At 43.3% G+C, this 24,358-nt stretch overlaps 1 protein-coding gene across 2 annotated transcripts in view; it reads right to left on the reverse strand.

The window, feature by feature from the left end:
• Nucleotides 1-1,596: 1,596 nt before the first annotated feature.
• Nucleotides 1,597-24,358, reverse strand: part of NUDT12 (nudix hydrolase 12) — a 193,828-nt gene continuing 171,066 nt past the window's right edge. Inside the window, exon 8 of one of the 2 annotated variants that reach the window (XM_085632571.1) lies at nucleotides 1,597-3,124. In XM_085632571.1, coding sequence (XP_085488697.1) covers nucleotides 3,014-3,124 — 111 coding nt within the window. In that variant the 3' untranslated portion in view covers nucleotides 1,597-3,013. The remainder of the gene's footprint in view (nucleotides 3,125-24,358) is intronic. The other variant, XM_085632572.1, reaches the window with a different exon arrangement.

Consider the following 24,358-nt stretch of genomic DNA (forward strand, 5'->3'; position numbering starts at 1 on the left):
TAATCGGAGACCTGGAGGCCGATGCCCCCGTCGTACCAGCCCATGGTGAGTTTATTAATTGCTGTTCGCGGCGTACGTCCCTGCCACAGCAAGTCCCGCAGTACACCGTCTATTTGGGAGAAATAAGAATCCAAAATCGGGATGGGGTATTCTGCAAGGCATAAAGAAAATGTGGGAGAGCAAGCATTTTGAACAGGAACGCACGTCCCAGGAGAGTCAGGGGGAGAGAGTGCCAATGCACGGCGTCGGACTTGAAACGCTGAAGAGGGCCGAGTAGGTTCCTGTCAAAAAAAAGATCGGCGTCCGGAGTAACGAAGATGCCGAGGTACCGAAAACCCAGGGGAGCCACCGGTATCTCATAGCCCTGGGGACACGCTGTGGGGGCGACCCCATAGCGCATACATCTGGGACTTAGACCAATTTATCTGATATCCAGAGTGGGCACTGAAAATATGGAGTACCCGTCGCAGCGATCACGCAGGGCAAGCTAAATAAAGGAGGATGTCATCAGCGTATAGCGAGATACGGTCCTAGTGGCTCGCCGTCCACTTAAGCCCCCGAATCTCAGGATCCCTCCAGACCTACACCGCAAGTGGCTCCAAAACAAGGGCAAAAAGTAGCGGAGACAGGGGGCATCCCTGCCTCGTGCTCCGATGAAGCTCAAAAGTGGCATAGCGATGGCAATTCACAACGACATGGGCGGTAGGACGAGTATAGAGTAGTCAGATCTAGCGTATCAGATTCGGTCCGAACCCCAGGCGCAACAGAACAGCAAAAAGAAAGTCCCACTCGATCGTATCAAATTCAATAGAGGCATCTAAGGATAACAACATCGCGTCATCCTCCAGGGTGTGTAGCCTGCCGAGGACCCCGTGGACCCGACGCAAGTTCCGCGCCGTATTTAATTTCAATCTTGATAAATTAAAAACCTTTCCCCAGAGAGAGGCTTCATTAGCCATGTCTTTCCTAGCCAGTTTGTCAGGAGCGTGTGTGCTCGAGCGACCGGAGAGAGAAGTTACACACAACATAATCCCAGATGCCTTGAGATAATTGTTAGGTTTTGCCTGCAGCACACATGCGCTGGCTGCAAAAATTATTGTTCTTAAAAAATAAAAGAATAAAGAGGATTAGAGCTCCACTTCCTCCTCTCCCCAATGGTTGGCTCCCACATCACACGCATTTCTTCTCTTTCCCATTGGTCAACATCTCCTTCTCACCTCAGCTTCCTCTTGGGGATCCTCAGCATGTCCATGCCATTGAGCATGGATGAAGTACAGCTTCCAGGGGCCGATGTCCTTCCATTGGCCGCAGGCTCCTGTAGGGACTCTTTTGCTACTTTTGGACATCCACTCTTATTGAGTGCATGTCCAAAAGTAACTCTCCTTCATCAGGCCAGCATTCCCCACCACCTTCCAATGTTTTTCACCCACCCTCTTCCTTTTCTCTTATGTGCTGCCACCTCCCCCTCCACCCCACCCCACCCAAACACCCTCTACTTTTTTACAGGTTGCACAGCAGGATAGGCTGCTTTGAAAATGCCTTAAACGGAAAAAAAAAGGTGCTATGATGTGGTCAACGCTGGCCGCGTCATATTGCTTTTTTCTTTTCTTTACTTTAAGCTGTGTGGCAAAAAAACATTGTCAAAGCCAATAGATTTCACATATGCAAATTCTCTGGGCTTCGCCAATTCTTGCTAATGTAGATCACTAAAACATTGTTGGACTGTGGGCCTGGTTTGGAGTTTGGGCGTGGAAGTAATGTGCATCAGAGAGACAGAGTAAATCACTTTGCCGCCCTGACGGACATCTCCTCTCCCAAATCTAGAGATATTACCTGCAGACATGTCTTAAAATTGGCAGGACCCACCGTCACTGCAGTTCCAATCAATGATGCAAAAGGTCTGACGTACAGCTCCATCAAACAGGTCGGCTATCTGTCAAACTTTTACATGCTTGTATTTTTATCAAAAACTAACACTCAGAGCAGGAGTATGCTTTCGAAAAAAAACTACAACTAATAACCCCCACTCCATGAGGGGGAGAAAGAAAGAGAGGGAGAGAGAGAGTGTGGAAACTGGGAGTATGGTCATATGGCTAATCTCAGACGTCCTGTCCTATCTTGGGCTGCAGAGGAGTATGTCAGCGATGTAGCCTGTGCAGGCTTTGTCGTCGACATACTGTAAGTCCGCCCACTTTGTAATCGGGCAGGCGTACTATGAGTTTGGCAGAGAGAATACTCCGTTGCCATTGCAGCAGAGTATCCTCTCTGCCAAACTCTGAATCAGAGCCGGAGTCCTTAGTCTACATGGTATTTATATTAAAGGTACCTTTCGCAAACTTAAATAGAACCAATGCCCATAATTCAGAAATAGGTGTAAATAATGCCAAGTGTAAGCCATGATTACATATGAACTTATTTTACATCTTTTGTCTAATTCAGAACACTTTCTAAATTAGATTTATGCAATGTAAACATGTCAAACTATGCATGCAAGTGCATGGATGTTAAAAAAATATGCTCCTTACGCAACATGTATAGTACGCATTGTTATGTTTTCACATTTCAAATATTACAATTATTGCTGGATTTATGTATTCGCCTAATGAAAGCAGTTTTCCCTATAAACACCCTGCAATGATTGGGCTTTGGGTGCACTCTTCCGTTTTCCTTTCCATCTATTCTTGTTCATTCCATTGATAATTAGAGGGACAAAACCATGAATTTCAGACTTGTGTTTTCATTACATTTGTATAAGATTTTCCTGACCACTTGTCTGACATGCAGCAATGAACGAGCACTGGTGTAAACTGCATATGTATAGTGTGCGCATGACTGTCCTACCCAGGCGGTTATATACTGGCTGCAACTGCTCCTTTTTTATTCGTAAGAGAAATTTTTCCAGGCACGGACCAGATACCAATTGGAGAGAGCCTTTTGAATCCGGCCTAACTTGTATGTCCATGGTGAAAGAAGTAGCTTCTGAGCCACCTCTTACTTGGAACAAAGAACAAAATTACAGGTTAGCGTTCATTTTAATCCAGTGCTTAATCAACTGATGTGCGATTGCTTGTCTTGGTGGTACAAAGAACGAATCACTTTTGCCCTTGATAAGAACGTCAACAACCTACAAAATATAAAGCAAAGTTATCATGTTAGATAAAAAGCAAAAGTGAAGGTGAAAAACAGCTTTTAGAACAGGCATAGCTTCTAAGGTAACATATCAAGCATTTTAGAAATATTTTACAACACATATTTTAAAGAGGATCAAATGCTTAAGATAAAAAAATACGTATTTGTTAAAAATCTGGCAGACTGTTCTGAAAGTCGGCTGATTAACTCATCCTGTGCTTCAAAGCTTCCTACAGTCTTGGCCATAAACAGAAAGTAGATTTATGTTCCAAAAACAGGAACATTTGAATGGCCACTATAAAGAGTCAATGCTTAGCGTTAGCACCACAAGTCCAGCAGTTCCACAGTATGAAAACACAGAAATGAAATAATGCCAGAATTTCTATAAAATGATATGCAATACAAATTACACAGACACAATTAGGAACATGTTCTCAACATATTGTGCCAGGAAGCTGTGGTGATTAGACTTTTGTGGAGGCTGTTGACTTGCCCCCAAAAATGGGTTTGTGTTTGGCCATTGGAGATAAAAGTTGAACGCTCCTCGCATGGGCCAGCTGCCCCACCCTCCTCTTGCTCTTTTGGACCTATTCTAGCACCCTCCTCAAGGGCTACTGCTTCATTGTTGTTATTTGTGTTAAGCCAAAGGGGCATTGATAAAGGTTCAACGCCCTGCTCCATCCCAACAGAAGAGTGGAGGAGACCCTGGAGCGAGGTTTTGATATTTGTAGATTTAAGATGAAGGAATCGGAGACAAGTGGGTTCCTGCATGTAGGAGCCCTCATGGGCTGACAGCCTGGAAGGTGTGGAAATTGCCAAATAAAGTATCACCCCCATAATTATAATCACTGGTAACTTCTAATTCCGAATCACACTGCATTGGCATTTATACATCCTAATTTTGCCCACATTATTTTATTATCTGCTTTATACCACTGCCCCACATCCCTCTAAAATTACACACCCCTACCTATACATTGCCTCTCTGCCACATTATGCTATGCTGATTGCTACAATAATACATTATGCCAATCTCAGTCACCTTAAATTGCTGTGGGTGAGAAAAGAGAAATTCAAGAAAAAGCAGGAAAGGAAAGAAAATAGTGGAAGAGAGAAAGATGCCTTTCTTGTGAATAGAATCATCTTCCCCACAAGATTTTAGGTCATTGGTTGAAGTGATAGTGACTAGCCGCCTTTACGCTTATGGTTGGCAGTTACAGTGGGAGGGAACAGGAGAGGCAAGAATGCCACATGAGAGGGAAAGAGGCAGAAATGCAGGAGTGTGGTCAGACGAGGGATCAAGGACTGACACACAGAAGCCATGGTATACTGAACAGGTCAAATAGAGCCTGGGGGGGGGGGGGGGCAGCAATGTTATCCCTCTACAATATCTACAGACAAACAGTTCATGCTGCCTCTCCCTAGTAGACAGGTTTCCTTGTTGGACCACAGCTGAAGAGACAGCTAGTGAATGAAGCTGGAGAACTACTAGGTACATGAGCCTCATTTCGCTCCAAGCTGAAGTTTAGTGTTGACTTGCATATCAAAAATTGAGGGTGGAGCACTTCACAGGGTTCGGAAGCTGCGCTATGTGGCTCACCAAGCGTAAAGGGGTCTGGACTTGGGTGCAAACGTCATTCCTCAACCCTGGAGTGCCTTGATAGCTACTTTGGTGAGTCACACAAGGCTTGTATTACTGTTTAGGGTGTGTCATGGGTACAGGGTGCAACACTGTTTCACCGTAGGATTTTCGAGGCAACAGCAAGGGGCCAGTTTTATAGGATCTAACCCAAGAGGGGGAGAGGCTGGATATGGAATTCATGCAATGTAAAAATACTATTGAAATGTTGAGAAAAAACGGATTGAAAGCATATTTGCTTAGGTAGGCAACATTGATAAATTAAAAGACAATTTTTGACATTGTCATTCCAGGTCGTTTTCTGCCAAATGTGACCTTTTATATCCATCTAGACCAGGGCACAAGTCGTAAAAAAAGAAGTTGGGGGACTGACCTAGTTTTGCAGTATGCAAGTGACATCACGGCGTGCTACATCGCGGCGCATGACATCACGGCACACAACATAAACGGCGCTCAACATCACACATGGTATCACAGGAATTCACATCATAGAAAGTGGCATCACAAGCCACGTCTTTACAGGAAGTGGCATCACAAAAAGTGACATCAAATCTAAAGCCCTCGCATATAGTTTAGCACGTCTATCATGTGTACGTTTGAGCACAATGAGAAGATAATAGCACCGTGAGCTATGGAAGATATGCGACTTCTACACCTTGCAATCCCCCAGTTTTATGCAACACATCCTGTACATTAATTTATAAACTTATATAATTTATTGTACATTTAATATGCACGTGTTGATGTAAAGCGCTCTGACATCCTGCATTGGAATGAGTAGGGCTATACAAGGAAAAATAGTGGTACTTAAATTATTTCAACGCCTCCTCAGGGGAAGTACGCTCTATATAAACGCAATTTTCTTTGTGTAAATATTGGGAAAGACCAACACATCTGACATTCTTACAGTGCATGCATATCTCCTAAACAGAGACTGAACAAAGTGAAAAGCTGCCTCTCTGAAGTATGTGTGAAGTGCCAACAAGGTGTGAGCCTTTGTTTTCCCTCCGCATCAGGTGTGAGGCTCCTGACTGCTCCCAGCCAAGAGACAGGAACAAAAGGAGGCCTGATGACCCCTCAAATTCGGCCTTTGTTATGGGCCTAGCAGCTGGCTTAAATAATAAAGCCCGATCCTGCACGTTGTTGCTTTTTGCAGAAGGAAAGCAGACGCTGCTGAAAGTGTCCCGGTGTTTGGAAATTACACCTGGACGAGTTCAGCACATTATTGAGTGGGACCCAAATTCTTGGCAGGGTGGACGGCGTGTACTCCCGATTCGTGCCCTGGTCTAGAAAATAAGAAGAAACACTTGCGCTGCTTCCAGGTTACTTCTACAAATTCACAAGTTAACAAATTCACAAGTTATGCAAAGTACCCCGTACATAAACCCCTCTAACCTTACTAGGGTCAACCCTTATTCCCTCTCAATGTTCTGTGTGTGTGAGCCCTTCGAGGGCAGGGCCTGCACCTCTGCCATGATGCATGCAGCTGGTGCTCAGTAAAATACACGAAGAATTAGTCATGTCTGACTTGCAGGCCATCCGATAATGCAGCTGGATTTCGTATCCATTTGTAACAGTATTTAGCAAGATTAGCTTGTTGTTTAGACGAGCAGAAAGATTCTGTGCGGATTGGTAATATTCGACCCAACCCATGGGGTTACAGTAAGCCTGGGCAAAGTACTACGCTACGCTCGCGTAGTTTGCGAAGTTCGCGCTACTTAGCACTACGCGAACTGCACGTAGCACAGTGCGAACACGCGTAGCGTAGTGTTGCGTAGTGCTGCGGTCATTTTTTGCTTGCTCGCGGTCCTCAACGTCAAGTTTGCGACCGCGAGCAAGCAAAATGACATCCCGGAGAGACTTTTTCCTTGTTCGCGATCAGCAACATCAAGTTGGCGATCACGAGCATGGAAAATAAACCTCCCGGCGAGATTCCCAACGCGAGGAGGTCAGGTTTCTCATTGCGAGTGGTCGCGTATGCTCGCGACCGCTCGTGATGAGAAACTACCAGTTCGCGTTGAGAAAGATGCCGCTCGAGTAAAAATCTACTCGAGCAGCAGAAAACTACAGCTCGCACTGTGCAAGATGCCATTTTCAATGATTGTACAGTGCCGGTTGCTTGTCCGCACTGTGCAATCATTGAAAACGACATCTGGCACAGTGCGAACAAGGTACTACGCAGTTCGCGAAGTGCTATGCGTAGCTCGCGTAGTGCGAACTGCACTTTGCGTAGCTTCGCGAAGTGCTACTTCGCGAACTACGCCCAGGGTTAGGTTACAGTCGGCACAACTCTGCAAAGCAGTATTCCGCAAACGCAAAAAGTGCAAACTGGAGGCAGTGCACTCGCCTTTCAGTGCATTCTCCATTCAGTGCTTTCTCCTTTCAGTGCATTCTCCTTTTAGTGTGCAGTGGGTATGGGCATTTTCATAGACCACTAATATGTTTCACGAGTATAATGGCGACACCGGGAGAATATTTTGGTTCAATGCGAGTGCTGGAGCAGAGTTTTCTTTTAGAAAATTCTGGGCTTTTGAAGCTCTGGCATGTCTATGCGTTTTATTAATTTCATTAATAATTAACAATTAATTATTTGTCTTGTGAAGGTATGTTTCAATAATCAACTCGTTTGTTCTAACATAAGAGAAAGTTACATGAGGGTTAGCTTATTTGTGCTGTTCATGTATTTACAATAACGTGCAAGTTTTCATGTTTAAATGTTGCTGTGTGCTATTTATTTTGAGCACAAAACGCTGTCAGAATTAATGCTTTTTATGTCGCAAAGCTAGATAAATGCATACACATAAGGGTATTAGTGGGGTTAACACTGTTTAATCATTATGTTGTATTAACGTTGTTTTTATTTCTTTTAAATTGAGATGGTCTATTGTGGCCTATGGAGGCCTAATTCTTGTCGGCTGACTTGAAAGCCTGGCCTCGAGTGAATATTTCTGTGATGTGGCAAGAGAGACCCCTGCTGGAAATCGGTTGAAGACAACTGATCGTAGTCCTTCTATAAAACTTTCCATGAGGACATCAGCAGTTTGGAGGATCTCCAAAAGAAAAGATTTGTCCTTGGTGCACAAAGGAGCTTCTGAAATAAACAATGTGCTGAAGCCGGGTTGCCGAGGGAAATGAACGAGATGGATACTTTAATAGTTTCTGTTTCTTGGTTCCTGTTCCGTAGTTTACGTATTGTGACTTTTCCTGAGCGGAGATTTCAAGATGTTGCAAAGTTACATCTCTTCCTTCTCGTTCTGCTCAGTGATACAGTTTTTCTTGCCAAATTTTATGTGAGTTTCCATTGTATTTTACATTATAAAACTATTAGCTTAGGGAGGGCTCTCCCCACTCTCTTTCGTCGCCTTTGCCGCGTGAACTTGCGTTGCTGAGGCCTGATGCTGAGGACTATCTTGAGAGACTTTACCGAGAGACTGGTGCTGACCCGTTCTGACACTTAGTTAGAATAGGTAACTATGAGAAATGATTTATTCTGATTGATTTACTTTGACTAATTTTAGATAAAGCAATATAACTTTTAAACATGGTGTTGAATATTCTTTCTTGTCAATTATTGAGTACATTTTGATTATTGTTGTTGTATAGTTTTATAGAGTATGATTAAGGATAACCACTATAATTAGATCCTATCGTCCTAGATATAGATGCAGGGTTTTCCTTCCCACAGGTCTTATGCCGGTAGAGTATTGAGCGTATGTTAGTGAAATGGGCCCTAGCGTATGAAGAATGTATGTGCGTGTAACTGTGAGATTACTCTATCTGTGGTAGTGGGCATATTTCTGATACCCTGATCTGTATCAATTTCTCTGGTAGCAGAGGATGGTTGTAGATGGTTGTCTTGATCTGATAAGATAAGATAAGATTGCTTGTAAACTAGCTTATTGATTATTGATTTATTTTGATGTTATTGGTATATGTACTAATACTATATGTTGGAGTCGTCATGTTGAGTTATATGTAGTGCTTCTGGAATTTGGAAGCTGTGGAAGCAGTTCCGTAGTAGGGCAGAGTAAGGTGTATATGCTGCTCTCGGGAAAGACGGGATTGTAAGGAATTACGTGTGACAATTGAAGTTGCGCGTTCACATTGTCTGGGTTCGGAATCAGTGACATTGTTGTATGTTACTATTAGACATTTCTAGTATATAAGGAGTGTGAATCATAGTGAAGGTTATCTGTGAAACTCTGGTCTTAAGTCCCAGGGATCCGTAAGGATTTCCGTTAAAGCTTATTGCGGGAGGAGTAGTAGGTATTCTCTGAGCTTGTTTGAGGAACTGGGCAGAGGTAAGCTGCTTAGTTGTTGCGTTATAATTCTGTATAGAGACAGGTTGTGCTGTTCTCGAGAAGCAGGATTCTGTGTGCATGTACTATATTTTTCTCGTATGAATGTGCGTGAATGCATATACATTTATTGACTGTAAGACTCTTTGGATAAGTCCTAAAGAAAACGGTTATGCGATGTATGAAAGTTGTTGATTCTTGAAAATAGACTCTCTTTTACTATTCTGTGGTTAGCGAAGCAGACAATGGAGATGTTTTTATGTTGTAACTAATAGATTTTGTAGAAATTTTGATACACGAAGTCTACTGAGAGTTTTGTAAAGGAGGGGTAGACGAGTGACAGAGACAGGAGACAGAGACTGCAGCGACTGTTGACGTCAGAAGGTCCGCGCACTGATTGGACAGTGAATCAGAATAGGGTTCGCGCTGGGATTGGTGCGTTAGTGTGAGTCGCGCTGCTATTGGTTGAGAAACTCGTATTGTATATTTATAATACGGAGAAAGTAGAGAATTTGATAAGCGCTTGCTAAAATGTATTACCAAGAAGAGAAAAAGAAAAAGACCTTTTTTGGAAAAGTTAAAAAGTGGTTTAGCAAGGATAAAGAGGTTAAAACAAGAGAGGGTGAGTTGTTACCTCCAGCGAAAACGCCTGCATCCTTCATGGCTGTGAAATATGGACTGCATACCTGTATATGGTTGCAGAATTGGGTTAAGTATACTAAAGAAGATGGTGTTCTAGCATTTCCGGAACATGGTTCATTTAATCTGGCCGTGTTGAGAAACTTACGGGAAAAGATGTTATGCTTAGACCCGTAGCCGAGACCTACACAGTTCGAGGCTTTAGTAGAATGGGAAGAGGAAGTTCATGACCGAGAAAAACAAAGGTCTGGAGGGTATTACAGGTACATGTTTGGGAGGAGGCATGATCGGGAAACACATCAAGATCGAATGAAAAGATGGCGAGATGCTTGTATGTCAGAGGGATTATATCCAATGAGAACAGTTGAAGCTTCTGCTCCTTCGACAGAAAGAGCTTCTGAGTCAGACATGAGAAGGTATGGAGAATATGAGGATGAAGTCTTAAATGACATGATTTACAAAAGACCACCTCCATATAGAACAGAACCAGATGAGAGTACACCAGTTGTTTCTCCGATAAGAGATACAGTTGAGAAAGAAAAAATGACACCTGAATCAAGGGGTAGTAGTTCCTTCAGGGAGAGAGAGAGTCGAGGTAGTGAGGAAAATGCTAGAAAATTAGCAAAAACAACAACAGAACTAGCTGAGAAAATTAGAGAGTTAACGAAGAATCTAGAAGCTGTTACGGTACCTGTAACTATAGGTCCAATAATGCCTGTGTTTGACAAACAGAGAACAGGTGAGAATGGACTGGTAATTCCATATATTGCAAATGAATCGACAAATTCAGTTGGTCCTTCAGGAGATTCAGAAAAAAGGACAGGGAGAAGTGACCTGAGACAAAGTGAATTATTGGATGTCAGTGAACCTAGTTGTTCAGGGATGCCGATTTTAGAACCGCAGAAAAAAGTGGTTCCAGTAAGAAAAACTGCAGAAATAACAGTGGACGATTTAAACGATTGGATGAAAGTTCTTCAGAAAAAGGATAAAGATTCACAAGTTATTGATGTGGTTAAGTTAAGAATAGAATTAGAAGAGCTTGTGACAGGAACAGTTCCAACAGAAATCCTGAAGAGTCATCATGATGGTGAATTAATGTTTATGTGCAAGAGCATAACATGGAGAGCAAGAAATACTCATGATAGACTAAGAGCGATAGCAAATGAGCAAGGGGTTGACATTGATAGAGTAAAGGCTTTGCAGAAAACGTACAGGATGGATTTCACTGAGAAAGACATTGAAAATTTGAATACTTCTGGTAGAACAGGACAGATTAAAGAAATGGTGGCATTACTGCGTAGATGGGGTGATGTAGAAAAGTGGAAGGATAGGTGGTATAAGAAAAGAGAGGAATCTGAGGATAGAACAACTGTTTCAGCATTTCCAGTGAGAGAAAAAGAGAAACCAGTGGAGAATTATCCCATGAGAGAAATACCTGGAGGAGGGTATGTACATGTTCCATGGACCAGACAGGATATTTTATCATTTACGAATGATTTCCCTCGATTGAGAGAAAAGCCCGTCGAGTGGTATAGGCAGGTAGATAGGTTTGTGAAATTGTCAAAAGTACTGTGGGTTGACCTGAATAGTCTGTTTGATATAATTGTTCCAGCAGACTTGTGGACTGAGTGTAAAATAGTTGTGAGTTGGCCTACTGAGGAATATCCAAGAGATTCAAGAACAGGGGCACCAGATCCAGAAGTGATGAGGAAGTATGATCAGGTGATGGTATACCTGAAGAGTAAAGTTCCTCCAAAAGAGACAGACTGGGTTAAGATAGATCGAACACAACAGGAAGCAAAAGAATCAGTTCATGCTTTTTACGAAAGGCTGATACTGGCATTTAAACAGTTCAGTGGAGATGAACACCTGGGTGACAAAGATTTGAGTCATTTTGTATACCGATTTGTATATGGTCTTAGACCTGAAATTGGTGAGAGAATTCGTGAACATACAGTGGATTGGCAGAGTAAAAAAGTAGATGAGATTTTGAGACATGCGAAATATTTCAGTGATGAAATTGAAGCAAAACAGAGAAAGCTGAAAGAAAAAGCAATGTGGGCACAAGTGAAAGTTGCAGAAAGACAGGAAGCACAGTTAGTGGAACAGGCAAATAATCCAGGAAATAATGGAGGAAATAGACCGAGATTTGCAGGAAAAGGAAGGGGAAGTCTTGAAGAGGCGAAAAAGAAATTCCCATGTCACAACTGTGGCCAACTGGGACATTGGAGATCTGAATGTCCTAATCCACCATTAGTGAATAATGAGGGTAAATCCTTAAATCAACAGGTGCAGAATGATGGGAATAACCAGCAGCAACAACAGCAGAAAGTGGTGAGACAGCAGCAAAGTCAAGAGCCAAAACCGCCCTTACCGCAGAATAGAGGGGTACAAAAGTACAATCAGGACTCAGGATTCTTCAATGATGAGCAGGTAAACAAACTGGAACGTACTAACAAAGTACAGCAGTACCTGTTAAAGAGTGAAGGGAGTGAGTCTGAGGGTGATTATTGACGGTGCCGAGGAGAGGAAGAAGAGTGCATACTTGGTGCAACTCTAGAAATAGACCAGGCAGGACCATTTGTGGATGGGAAAATAAATGAAGAAGGTGTTACTTTTTTGGTAGACACAGGTGCGACAAGATCAACTGTCAGGTCAACAGATGTTAAAAATCTTCCTCTCTCGGATGAAGCAATCCAAGTAGTTGGTGTAGCCAATACACAGATCAGAACACGTCTTACTGAACCAGTAAGAGTACAGATAGGGAAATTTTCAGACATGCACAGATTTATTGTCTGTGACACGAGTCCAGTGAACCTGTTAGGTAGGGACCTATTGTGTAAAATGAATTGTACAATTTTTTGTACACCAGATGGAATAGCTTTTGAGACACCGGATGATGATGTTTTCTACCGAATGACTCTAGAGAATAGAGAAAATGAGTTAATTGGTGCATTTCCAGTGTTCAATCCGGAGGATTTGCCTCAAGTGCTAAGAGACACAGTAAAAAGAGCAGTTTGGGATTTTACAGGAGAGGATGTGGGATTGATGAATAATGTAGATCCAGTGAAAATTGCAGTGAAAGAGGGAATTACATATCCTAACATTCCTCAGTACAAAATGACACCAGAAATAATTGAAGGGATAACTCCTATAATTGAGAAAATGATTCAGCAGGGAGTTCTGAGAGAACTACTGAGTAGTCCGTGTAATTCACCGATAATGGGACTGAAAAAGCCTAATGGCAAGTTTAGGATTGTGCAAGACCTGAGAAAAGTTAATCAGATTGTGGTGGCATGTTGTCCCATTGTGCCAAATCCATCAGTGATTCTGTATCAAATTCCACATGATGCTGAGTGGTATACAGTAATTGATTTGTGTCATGCGTTCTTTTCAATTCCATTGCATCATGACAGCCAGCCGATTTTTGCATTTAGGTTTGGTCAGCGTATTTTAGCATGGTGTCGTATCCCACAGGGGTATACGGAGAGTCCTTCGATATTTAATCAGTTATTGAAGAAATCGTTGGAAAGTTTGATCATTCCTGAGAGCTCAGTGTTAGTGCAATATATTGATGACCTACTTGTGGCATCAAAGACACGCGAAGCTTGTGAAGTGGATACCATAGCTTTACTGAATCATCTGGCAGATGGAGGGTTAAAGGTATCTCCAGCCAAATTGCAATTTTGCAAGAAAGAGGTGCATTATCTTGGACATAATATTGAAAAAGGTCTGAGAAAAGTGACTACTGACAGGATCAAAATAATCAAAGAAATGAAAGCCCCGAAAACCCAGAGAGAAGTGAGAATGTTCCTGGGTATGGTGGGATATTGTCGTCAGTGGATAATTAATTTTTCCCTGATAGCAAAGCCACTGATTAAGCTGACGAAAAGTGAAATGACAGATCCGTTAGATCTGGATGCAGAACAACTGGCAGCATTTGAAGAGCTCAAAACTAAAATGTGTGAGGCCCCAGCTTTGGGTATGCCTGACTACGAAAAAGAGTTCGAACTGTACTGCAGTGAGAGGAATGGATGTGCACTTTCAGTGTTAATCCAGAAACATGGGCAATTAAGAAGGCCTATTGCATACTTTTCATCGACACTTGACACTGTAGCCGTGGGGTTACCAGGTTGTCTGAAGGCTGTAGCTGCGACATGCAGAAGCCTGGAACAGAGTGAGGGGATCATAATGGGGTATCCTGTAAGGGTATTCGTACCTCACAATGTGGCAATTCTTTTGACAAGAAGCAGAACTCAGCATATGTCACATAGTCGGTTGACTAAATATGAAAAAGTGATTCTGGGAGCATCAAATGTGACTCTTGAAAGATGTGTGAATGTGAATCCATCGACACTCTTGCCGGATATTGAAAATGTGGGTATAAAGATGGAAGATGATCATGATTGTTTGGATGTGCTTGAGTACTGTACAAAACCGAGACCAGACATAAAAGATATTCCCTTATATGAGAATGACCATGTGTTGTTTGTGGATGGATCATGCCTGAGAAATGATAATGGTGTGCTATGTGCAGCGTATGCAGTGTGCAAAGTTTCAGAAATCATGGAAGCATCACCATTGAAAGGAGTGAAATCTGCGCAAGTTGCTGAATTAGTGGCATTGACAAGAGCTTGTGAGATTGGGAAAGATATGAGAACAACCGTGTTGACTGATAGTCAGTATGGATTTGGAGTGGTGCATGACTTTGGCCAACTGTGGCTACAAAGAGGTTTCTTGACATCGGGTGGAACCCCGATAAAGAATGCTGAGTTGATTGGAAAATTGCTTGAGGCGATACAGCTGCCTAAGGAGTTAGCAGTTGTAAAATGTGCCGCACATGTTTCAGGGGATGATTTTATCACTGTTGGTAACAGGTTTGCCAACGATGTGGCGCAGTATTGCGCTAAGACCAACCAATCTATTAACCGGAGTAGGATGGAGGAAATGTCTCTCCTTTCTGTGATGTTTACTAATGTCCTAGAAACGTGGGATGAAGTAAAGCAGTTACAAGATGAGGCAGGAGAGGAAGAAAAACAAGATTGGGTTAAAGCAGGATGTGCTCCAAGAGAAACAGACCATGTTTGGGTCTACAGAGATGGCAGACCAGTGATGCCAAACTCAATTTTGTCGTCAATGGCAAGGATGTATCATGGTCAGGGACATCTGGGGAGGGATGCAATGGTAAGGTCCTTTAAGCAGACCTGGTACAATGCAAAGTTTAGAACTATTGCGGAGAGCATTTGTCAAAGATGTTTGATTTGTCAGCAATTTAACACTGGGAAAAAGACAGTGGTGAGTTTGGGGACAATAGGCAGAGAAGGAGGTCCTTTTACAAGAATGCAGATTGATTTCATTGAGATGCCCCAAGTAAACAGACTGAGATATGTTCTAGTGATAGTCTGTTTGTTTTCAAGGTGGGTGGAAGCTTACCCGACTAGAAGAAATGATGGATTGACAGTGGCAAAGTTACTGTTAAGGGAGTTGATTCCTAGGTACGGGTTTCCAGTTACAGTTGAATCTGACAGAGGTAGACACTTTCAAAATGAACTCATTGGTTTGATTTGTGAAGCATTGAAAATACAGCAGAAGTTACATTGTGCATACCGACCAGAGGCTTCTGGTGTGGTTGAGCAGATCAATGGCACAATCAAGAATAGGATTGGAAAAATGTGTCTAGCCACTGGTATGAAATGGCCGGATGTGTTACCTCTTGTCCTGATGACAATGAGATCTACTCCAGATAGAACTACTGGTTTGAGCCCGCATGAGATAATCATGGGACGTGCTATGCGCCATGCATTCGTGCCTGTGAATAAATTGGTGTCAATAACTGATGACATGATTTTGGATTACTGTAAAGGCCTGGCTGACGCAGTTCATTCTGTGTTTCACCAGATTGGAGAAGAAGCTACCACACTTGAGAAGAAGCAAGCCCATGATCTGAGTCCAGGTGACTGGGTAAGGATTAAGGTGCACAGAAGAAGAAATTGCTTGATTCCAAGGTGGGGAAGGCCGAGGCAAGTCATTCTGACTACAACGACTGCAGTAAAGTGTGCTGGAGTGAAGCACTGGGTACATGCAAGTCATACTCTGAGGGTTCCAAGCCCGAGAGAGGGAACTGGTGAAGAGTATTATGAAGAGTCAGATTCCAGTGATGGTGAAGATCCTGAAGATACAGAATCAGTGAGAAAAGAAGCGGAGAGAGCTTCAAGAGATTCACTGCGAGTATCAGAGGGAGAATCTAATTCTGTTGTAGAGCCTGAAGTTTCAAGTAGCAGTGGGAGTAAAAGAAAAGAAAAGAAGAAACACATTGAGCCCACTCCTGAATCAGAAGAGGAGGAAATTGAAGAACCACTTGAGATTATCCTTGAAGAAACAGGGTCAGAAGAAGATAGAGAGGGACAGATTGCGGAAGACTCCCGAGGAGGTGTAGGGAACATTGATGAGGAGCTAGGTGAAGGGACAAATAGACAGCAAGAAGATTGCGTGTCGGAGACCCGAGGAGGGACAGAAGCAGGGAAGTCTCAAACAGTGGTGGAAAAATCTGTGGAGAAAAGAAAAGCTACTGGGAAACGGAAACAAGAGGCACTTGAAACAGATGATGAAGATGAACAAACAGAAGGTCGAGTTCTGAGAAAGATAACTTCGATTGGAGAAAGGAGTGTTAAACAATTGAAGCCGAAAAAGGTTGTGAAAGGAGATCGTTGGCCTAACAACCGAGTAAAGAGGGTGAGATACAGAATAATAAGAGCAAATTCATCAGAAGCTGAACAAGTGAATGAAGTATCAAGCCAAACCTCAAGAGCTGAGGAAAAAGAATCAAAGAAATCAAAAGAACCAGTAGAAATAAGAAGAGTTAAAAGACCCAACCAAAAATACAGATCACCGGAATGGTCTTATGTGACACTGTCTGAAGAAGGAAAAGAAGAAACAGTGACTCGAGATAATCCGGAAGTGGTCTTGAGAAAAGTGGTTGAGGAAGATACTGGTGAAATTCTGAAAGTACTCTTGACTGACATTGGAGAAGAGTCGAGTACTGAGGATTCCGACGTTGGAGATCTGATACAGATTGATGTTGAAGAAATTGAAGTGAAAAATGACAAGTATCCAAACTGAGTGAAAGAAGGATTCACTTGAATCGAGTGAATAAGGAAGTCATTTGGATAAACTGAAAGCTGAAGAGTTGCAGAAGAATTGAAGAAGTTCAAACAGTAGTGGAGTAGTAGAGGCTAAACTAAAATGGCTAACATAGAGGAGAATAGAAACAGATGTGCCTTTTTAAAGAGGTGGTGCAAAATGTGCTGCTGTTGTACTGGATTATTAATGCTTCTATGGGGTGTTTTAATTTTATTAGTTACTTTTAGGGTAGAATTTGGAATGGATATAGCAAACATGACTAATATAGAAAAGAATTCACAAAAAGCAGTTCCAATTAGAAGTAGTAGTTACATACACAAAGATAGGTCAATTAATAATTTTTCTAGTAATGTTTTTTCTAAACTGTTATATGAATATGTGAAGACAATGGAAGTGAGGGATTGCTATGTCTGCATGCAATTACCTGCATCCGTTTCAGAAGGTGTTACTTATCACCATTTACCAGCTACATATGGTATTTCTTGTAGTATTTTAAGTAGTGTTTTTTATTTGTTAGGGAAAATAGATTATAAGATGTCTAACAGAGATAGTATTTTTGGGCACTTGCCAATGAACAAAGAGCTGAATCCAGCTAAAGAAGCTAACACTTTTGGTGAGATTTTTATTGAAGAAAAAGGACTAACATTAGATTACATTTTTAAGAATAATTTAACTTGCAATTTGAAAGGAGAGGAGAAAGCTTTCCTGGATATGGTTGAGGAAAGGAGAATGAACATGCATAAGAAAGGGGGAAAATATGAAGTGAGTGAGACAATTTGGGACATTGAGATGGGAAAGGAGTTGAGGAATGGGGCTAGTCCAACTTTGGCTCTAGATGCACCGCAGAAGGGTAAACTATGCATTACCAGAAGGAAATCCCAATATGATACATATTTTGTGGGAACTAGTGAGTGCCATGATACATACTTCATTGCGACAGGTTGGGGTTTCAGAGGTGGAGAAGATACGATTTTTCCAGGAGTGTACTATGTGTGTGGGAACAAGGCTTATTACAAGTTGCCTGACCATTGGTATGGCACATGTTATGTGGGCCTGGTTTTTCCTAAGATTTTTCATACGGATAAAGTAAAAGATGTAGAAGACATTAACCTTTTAACACGCTTTAAGAGAGAAACTTGGTCTGAAATTGTGGGTGACATTTTTGGGGTTTTAATTCCAGCAGTGGGAATTTCTTTAAATGCTTATGGAATCCGGAAACTGTCCACAGTGGTTGATCGCTTATCGACAAATACCGCAGGAGGGTTTCTTTTGGTGAATACGGAATTAAGTGCCGTACGTGCCATGTCTATGCAAAATCGACTTGCCCTTGATATTCTTTTGGCTAAGGAGGGTGGAGTTTGTGGAATTTTGAAAGTTCAACATTGTTGCACTTACATTCCTGATGAAAGTAAAGACCTGAAGGTCTATATCAAAAATATTACTGATTTGCATGAAGATTTAGTACCACTTGAGACTGGGAGTTTATGGACTAAACTAGCTAATAAAATGATAGCTGTTAAGGATTTTATTGCAAAAATAGGTAGTACTATTATAGGTAGAATATTGTTTCCTTTGTCTTGTATAATTGTTGCGTTACTGATACTAAGATTGGTGTGTGTGTGTTGTAAAAACAGGAGAGGGAAAGAGAAATTGAAAAATGAAAAGAAAAACAAGAATTCGAAAATTTCAAAGAGAGAACCAGAAGAGATTGAACTAGAAGAATTGAGGGAGAGTGTTTATTTAGAGACAAAGAGAGATGATGAAAGAGTGACTGGTGTTTAAAATGTTGTCTAAAGGGAAGAGACATTTCTGATTTCCTAAAATGGGACTAAAATTTTCACTAAATTTTTTTTTTGGGTTTATTTGGTGATAAAATCACCAAAGGGGGGATTGCTGGAGCAGAGTTTTCTTTTAGAAAATTCTGGGCTTTTGAAGCTCTGGCATGTCTATGCGTTTTATTAATTTCATTAATAATTAACAATTAATTATTTGTCTTGTGAAGGTATGTTTCAATAATCAACTCGTTTGTTCTAACATAAGAGAAAGTTACATGAGGGTTAGCTTATTTGTGCTGTTCATGTATTTACAATAACGTGCAAGTTTTCATGTTTAAATGTTGCTGTGTGCTATTTATTTTGAGCACAAAACGCTGTCAGAATTAATGCTTTTTATGTCGCAAAGCTAGATAAATGCATACACATAAGGGTATTAGTGGGGTTAACACTGTTTAATCATTATGTTGTATTAACGTTGTTTTTATTTCTTTTAAATTGAGATGGTCTATTGTGGCCTATGGAGGCCTAATTCTTGTCGGCTGACTTGAAAGCCTGGCCTCGAGTGAATATTTCTGTGATGTGGCAAGAGAGACCCCTGCTGGAAATCGGTTGAAGACAACTGATCGTAGTCCTTCTATAAAACTTTCCATGAGGACATCAGCAGTTTGGAGGATCTCCAAAAGAAAAGATTTGTCCTTGGTGCACAAAGGAGCTTCTGAAATAAACAATGTGCTGAAGCCGGGTTGCCGAGGGAAATGAACGAGATGGATACTTTAATAGTTTCTGTTTCTTGGTTCCTGTTCCGTAGTTTACGTATTGTGACTTTTCCTGAGCGGAGATTTCAAGATGTTGCAAAGTTACATCTCTTCCTTCTCGTTCTGCTCAGTGATACAGTTTTTCTTGCCAAATTTTATGTGAGTTTCCATTGTATTTTACATTATAAAACTATTAGCTTAGGGAGGGCTCTCCCCACTCTCTTTCGTCGCCTTTGCCGCGTGAACTTGCGTTGCTGAGGCCTGATGCTGAGGACTATCTTGAGAGACTTTACCGAGAGACTGGTCCTGACCCGTTCTGACACTTAGTTAGAATAGGTAACTATGAGAAATGATTTATTCTGATTGATTTACTTTGACTAATTTTAGATAAAGCAATATAACTTTTAAACATGGTGTTGAATATTCTTTCTTGTCAATTATTGAGTACATTTTGATTATTGTTGTTGTATAGTTTTATAGAGTATGATTAAGGATAACCACTATAATTAGATCCTATCGTCCTAGATATAGATGCAGGGTTTTCCTTCCCACAGGTCTTATGCCGGTAGAGTATTGAGCGTATGTTAGTGAAATGGGCCCTAGCGTATGAAGAATGTATGTGCGTGTAACTGTGAGATTACTTTATCTGTGGTAGTGGGCATATTTCTGATACCCTGATCTGTATCACGAGTTTACCTTACAATGACCAGACTTGGTTCTGCCGGTTTTGACAACGAAAAGTCATCCTGAATTTTTCAAGTGTATGAATGGCGTGTGCTGCCGCTCCATTGTTTTGTTTGCCTTTATAGCTAGTAAGAGCTACTGTGAGTCTGAGTGAAGCTTTGGTTCTGAAAAGTCAGTTGAAACTGAGGGAAGGTGCAGAAACAACACAAAATCCTCGTTCTGTCAGTGTTCAACCAGGGCTACTGCAGTGACACATTTCTCTCAGCAAGTATCCTTTCTGAGATTTCCTTGGGTACCCTTCCTCAAATACCAGGGATATGCAGATGCCCTGGACTGAAGAAACTGGTCCTGTATTAATAGCTGAAAGCCTATTCGATTAATACTCACACGACTAGAGTGTAAGTTATTTATATGGTCTGGTGTTATTTAAGCATGGAGGTAAGAACGGCCTCCCTGGCTAGCTCCACACAGAAGACCTGCAGGGTGCTGGGTGCAGGAACAACAGGCCCAGTTTACCATCCACAATATCCAGCTGGTACAAAATCCCCTTACAAAAGGGATCAATTCACCCTGGAGCCATTCCATAGCTCCCCCTGGACCCACAGGCAAAGCATAGGCGGAACATGCCATGCTCCCCTGACCAGCCAACATTCTCCCCATTCCTTCCCAACCACACTCCTTCCACCCACTGGCTTACAACAGTCCCTCCAAACCCCCCACCAGAATTATGGCCTGTAATTCAAGTTTTGCAAAGTTATTCCCCATTTCCAACAGGCTTGACTCTTAATTCCAGGACTTGCACATGGAGATTCTGGCCAATATCTGACATTCTGGTCACCCATAATCTTCATATACAATTCCTCACAGGTCGTAATCAGGTCCTCCTATAGCATAAAACAGAACCCTGGCGTTCACTTAAACGTGCATAAAACAGAGCCCTGGCGTTCACTTAACACGTGCATAAAACAGAGCCCGGGCGTTCACTTTAACATGGGTTTAGCATTTTAGGAAACCTCCAAAAGTGCAGCATAATGGTAAACTTGTCGATGACATCTACATTAAATTTTTCTTGTACTGTCTTTATGTTATTAGTGACCCCTTAGGAAATTAAACTGTCTCTTCCTGGGGTGGAAAGAATTTCTTGGCAGTTCTTTGGTCCACCCCGCCTTCTGTGCTGCTCGTCTATTCCCCGCAAGCGCCTTCAATAGCTGGATCTTTTCTTCATTGAAAGAAAACAATGCATTTCCTCATAACATTGTACACCGCGCTGAGAGGCTGAAGAGTCTGAGCATAGGATTACAGGGGCTGTATGTTTTCTAGCAAATACAGTGAAGGCATTTATAGCAGACCATAGCGTTGAACGGATGTTGCGTGCCCCATCCCTCACAAGAACAATGTCGACCCCAAAACGTTTCTGCTTCATGGAGATAAAACTAGTTGGACAGACAATGAGCTCTCAAGTTCCTTTCATCTCGCTGCTGGCCTGGGCCACCACACTAGACTGCCTTTGAAGCAGTGCTTAATTTGGGGGCGTGGCCAAGCCACGGACAAAAATGGCTGCGCGGCATTGAAGCTCCACTAGCCAACCGCCGTTGACGGTGTTGTCCCCCGTTTCCAGCATGGTTATAGGGGAGGAGAAGGCACCGATGCACCCATGAACCTGTACGGAGGACGGTGCGAGGCTTCCCGGCGACGCGGGGCACATGCATCAGCCCCTAGACGGCGGTGACTGATGATCTGGAAGGGAAAAAGAAAATGGCGGCCCAAAGGTGGATTGCGACGGAGCCCAACTGCTGACATCGCGGGTGCGGCTTTTCACCCTGAGCAGGGACCCTTAATGCCGGTGAGTGCTCAGGTGCCGGTGTGGTATTCCTCGGCTTCCCCCCTTCCCTTCGTACTTATTACTTACGGGCGCTTGGGCTGAGGCGAGGCCAGCCTGACTCAGACGCCGAGTGCAGCCGCGTGGTCTCCCGCCTCCTGAAGCCCCTCCCAGTGTGTTAGTCGTTATTGCGGCGATAGAAAGACGGCGCGTGAGTTGCCGGGATGGGGTGAGCTTGGGGCTGCCGGTTGCCCCCGGTGCCCGGAGTGTCCCAGCTCCTTGGGCCTGTCTAGAAGTGGGCGCTGCGGCGCTTGTGGAGAGTGAACCCCGGCCTCTGCCGTTGTTGTATTGTAGCGAACTCAGCACGCTTGGAAGCCTGTGTTTTACCTGGCCGCTAGGATTCACCCAGCTGGCTGGCACCCCCTGGATTGGTTGATTGCTGGTGCTTTTGGACATGCTAATACCTGCGCAGGGCAGCCCGCCTCTCCCACGTGGCACGGCCTGAGCGGAGAGCACTGCTGTGGCGCTCCCATATCCACTGGCCCGGTGGGTTCGTCTCACTGACCACCATCAGAGTCCTGATTAGTGCAGTAGGGTGGCTCTGGACACAATCCGTCGCCGCTTCGAGCGGGGCGGGGCTTTGGGTCCTATACATGTGCTGTATTGCCCATCGGACGACTCCCTGACTCACCACCAAGTGCTTGATCTGTGCCATCCCCAAGAAGACAGCGGTGGCTGTGAGGTCCCTCAATATATATCAGGGGCATGGGTCACAAGGACCCTAAGCAAAGGACACTACAGTTTGAGAGGGCAGCAGAGAGGACAACGGAGGAGGGCCCAAACATGGCTGAACAAGCGGAGAATTCTGCGCCTGACGCAGTCCCCCCCCCCGGCCCCTCCTGCTGACTGCCTACAAGAGATGAGAGCCGGTTTCAGATCCCTGGACAATTGTTTCGACTCCCTAGACAAAACCCTCGAAACGATGGGTGCAAAGATCCAGGCCCACGATAGACGTGTTGACGTGGCGGAAGCACGGATTTCTGACATCGACGATGGATCGGCACAGGCTACTAAACGATTACACCGGCTGGAGCGCATTTGAAAGGAAGTGGCAATAAAGAATGTGGACCTTGAAGCTCGCAGTCGCCGCAATAATGTGTGTATTCTTGGGTTCCCAGAGTCTACAGCGACGGGCCCACTAGACCTCTTTGTTGAGACTTTGCTGACCGATATGTTTGGGAGGGAGGCTTTCACACCGGGCTTTGTGGTGGAGAGGGCCCACCGCACCCTGGAACCTCGACCTAAACCGGGCCTCCCGCCTCGCCCGCTGATTGCCCGTATTATGAACTTCCGCGATAGGGACAAAGCTTTGCGCCTAGCCAGGGAATGTGGGGACACTATATGGCAGGGCTCGAAGATTGCTCTATACCCAGACTTCACAGTGATGGTGCAGGAGGCCAGACGCAAGTTCACCGGGGTGAAGGCTACCCTACGGAACATTGGCCTCAAATAAGGCATGCTATATCCTGCAAGACTTAGAGTGAAGGCCGGGGGCGGTGTGCGGCTCTTTGACAATCCGACTGAAGTCCAAGAATTCTGTCGCACATATAAACTCAACAATAACCAGTCACAGGAGGATAGGGACGACCAGTCTCCCCCACACAGCGGCTCCGTTGCAAGTTTGGAACTGTTTTCTGGCTCCGGTACTGGGTGACATTGTTATGTATTTTCCTCCTTTTGGACTCAGGACTTATATGGGGACACATTAAGCTTTGCTTTCTAACATATTGCACAGTTGGCTGGCTGACGTGGCGTTTTCACGCCCCTAGGTGGATACCATGGGTTTGTGTTGGTTGATTTTGACGTACCTATACAATGTTGGGCTATTTCACTGTAATACTGAATGGTACGCTGTTTTTTGTTTACAGGTTGGGGTTGGCCATACCTTTTTTTCTGCAAGGCTGGGTGGGGGGTCTGGGCGGGGTTAAATGTCTTTCTTTTTGATTATCGTAAGGAGTGTCTTTGGTATTGGTTGACTGTTTTCCAGCTGCGGTTCGTCCACATCAGATTTTTTTAAATTCACAAATGGCACAGCCAGGTCTAAATACAGGTCCCTCTAATTTGTCCCTGTGCTCGTGGAATGTCAGAGGTCTTAATAATCAGTGTAAACTGCGTCAAATAGTGCATTATCTCGATAGACATAACATAGACGTCGCATTCTAACAAGAAACACACTTACCAGTTTCGGACAAGGCTCGCTTCGCCTCTAGTTGGGGGGCGCATCGATATTTCTCTAACTTTAGTAATTATGCTAGAGGCACGGCTGTTCTAATACACAAGAGAGTCCCTTTTAGTTGCCAGCAGGTCATCTCTGATAGGGAAGGTCATTATACCTGTGTAATGGGGTCTCTGATGGGTCACAGGGTCACTTTGATGCGTGTCTACGCCCCCAACACTGACTGCCCGGAAATTTTTCATGC

The sequence above is a fragment of the Triturus cristatus genome, chromosome 2_1, assembly GCF_964204655.1.
Source record: "Triturus cristatus chromosome 2_1, aTriCri1.1, whole genome shotgun sequence".
Taxonomy (NCBI): Eukaryota; Metazoa; Chordata; class Amphibia; order Caudata; family Salamandridae; genus Triturus; species Triturus cristatus.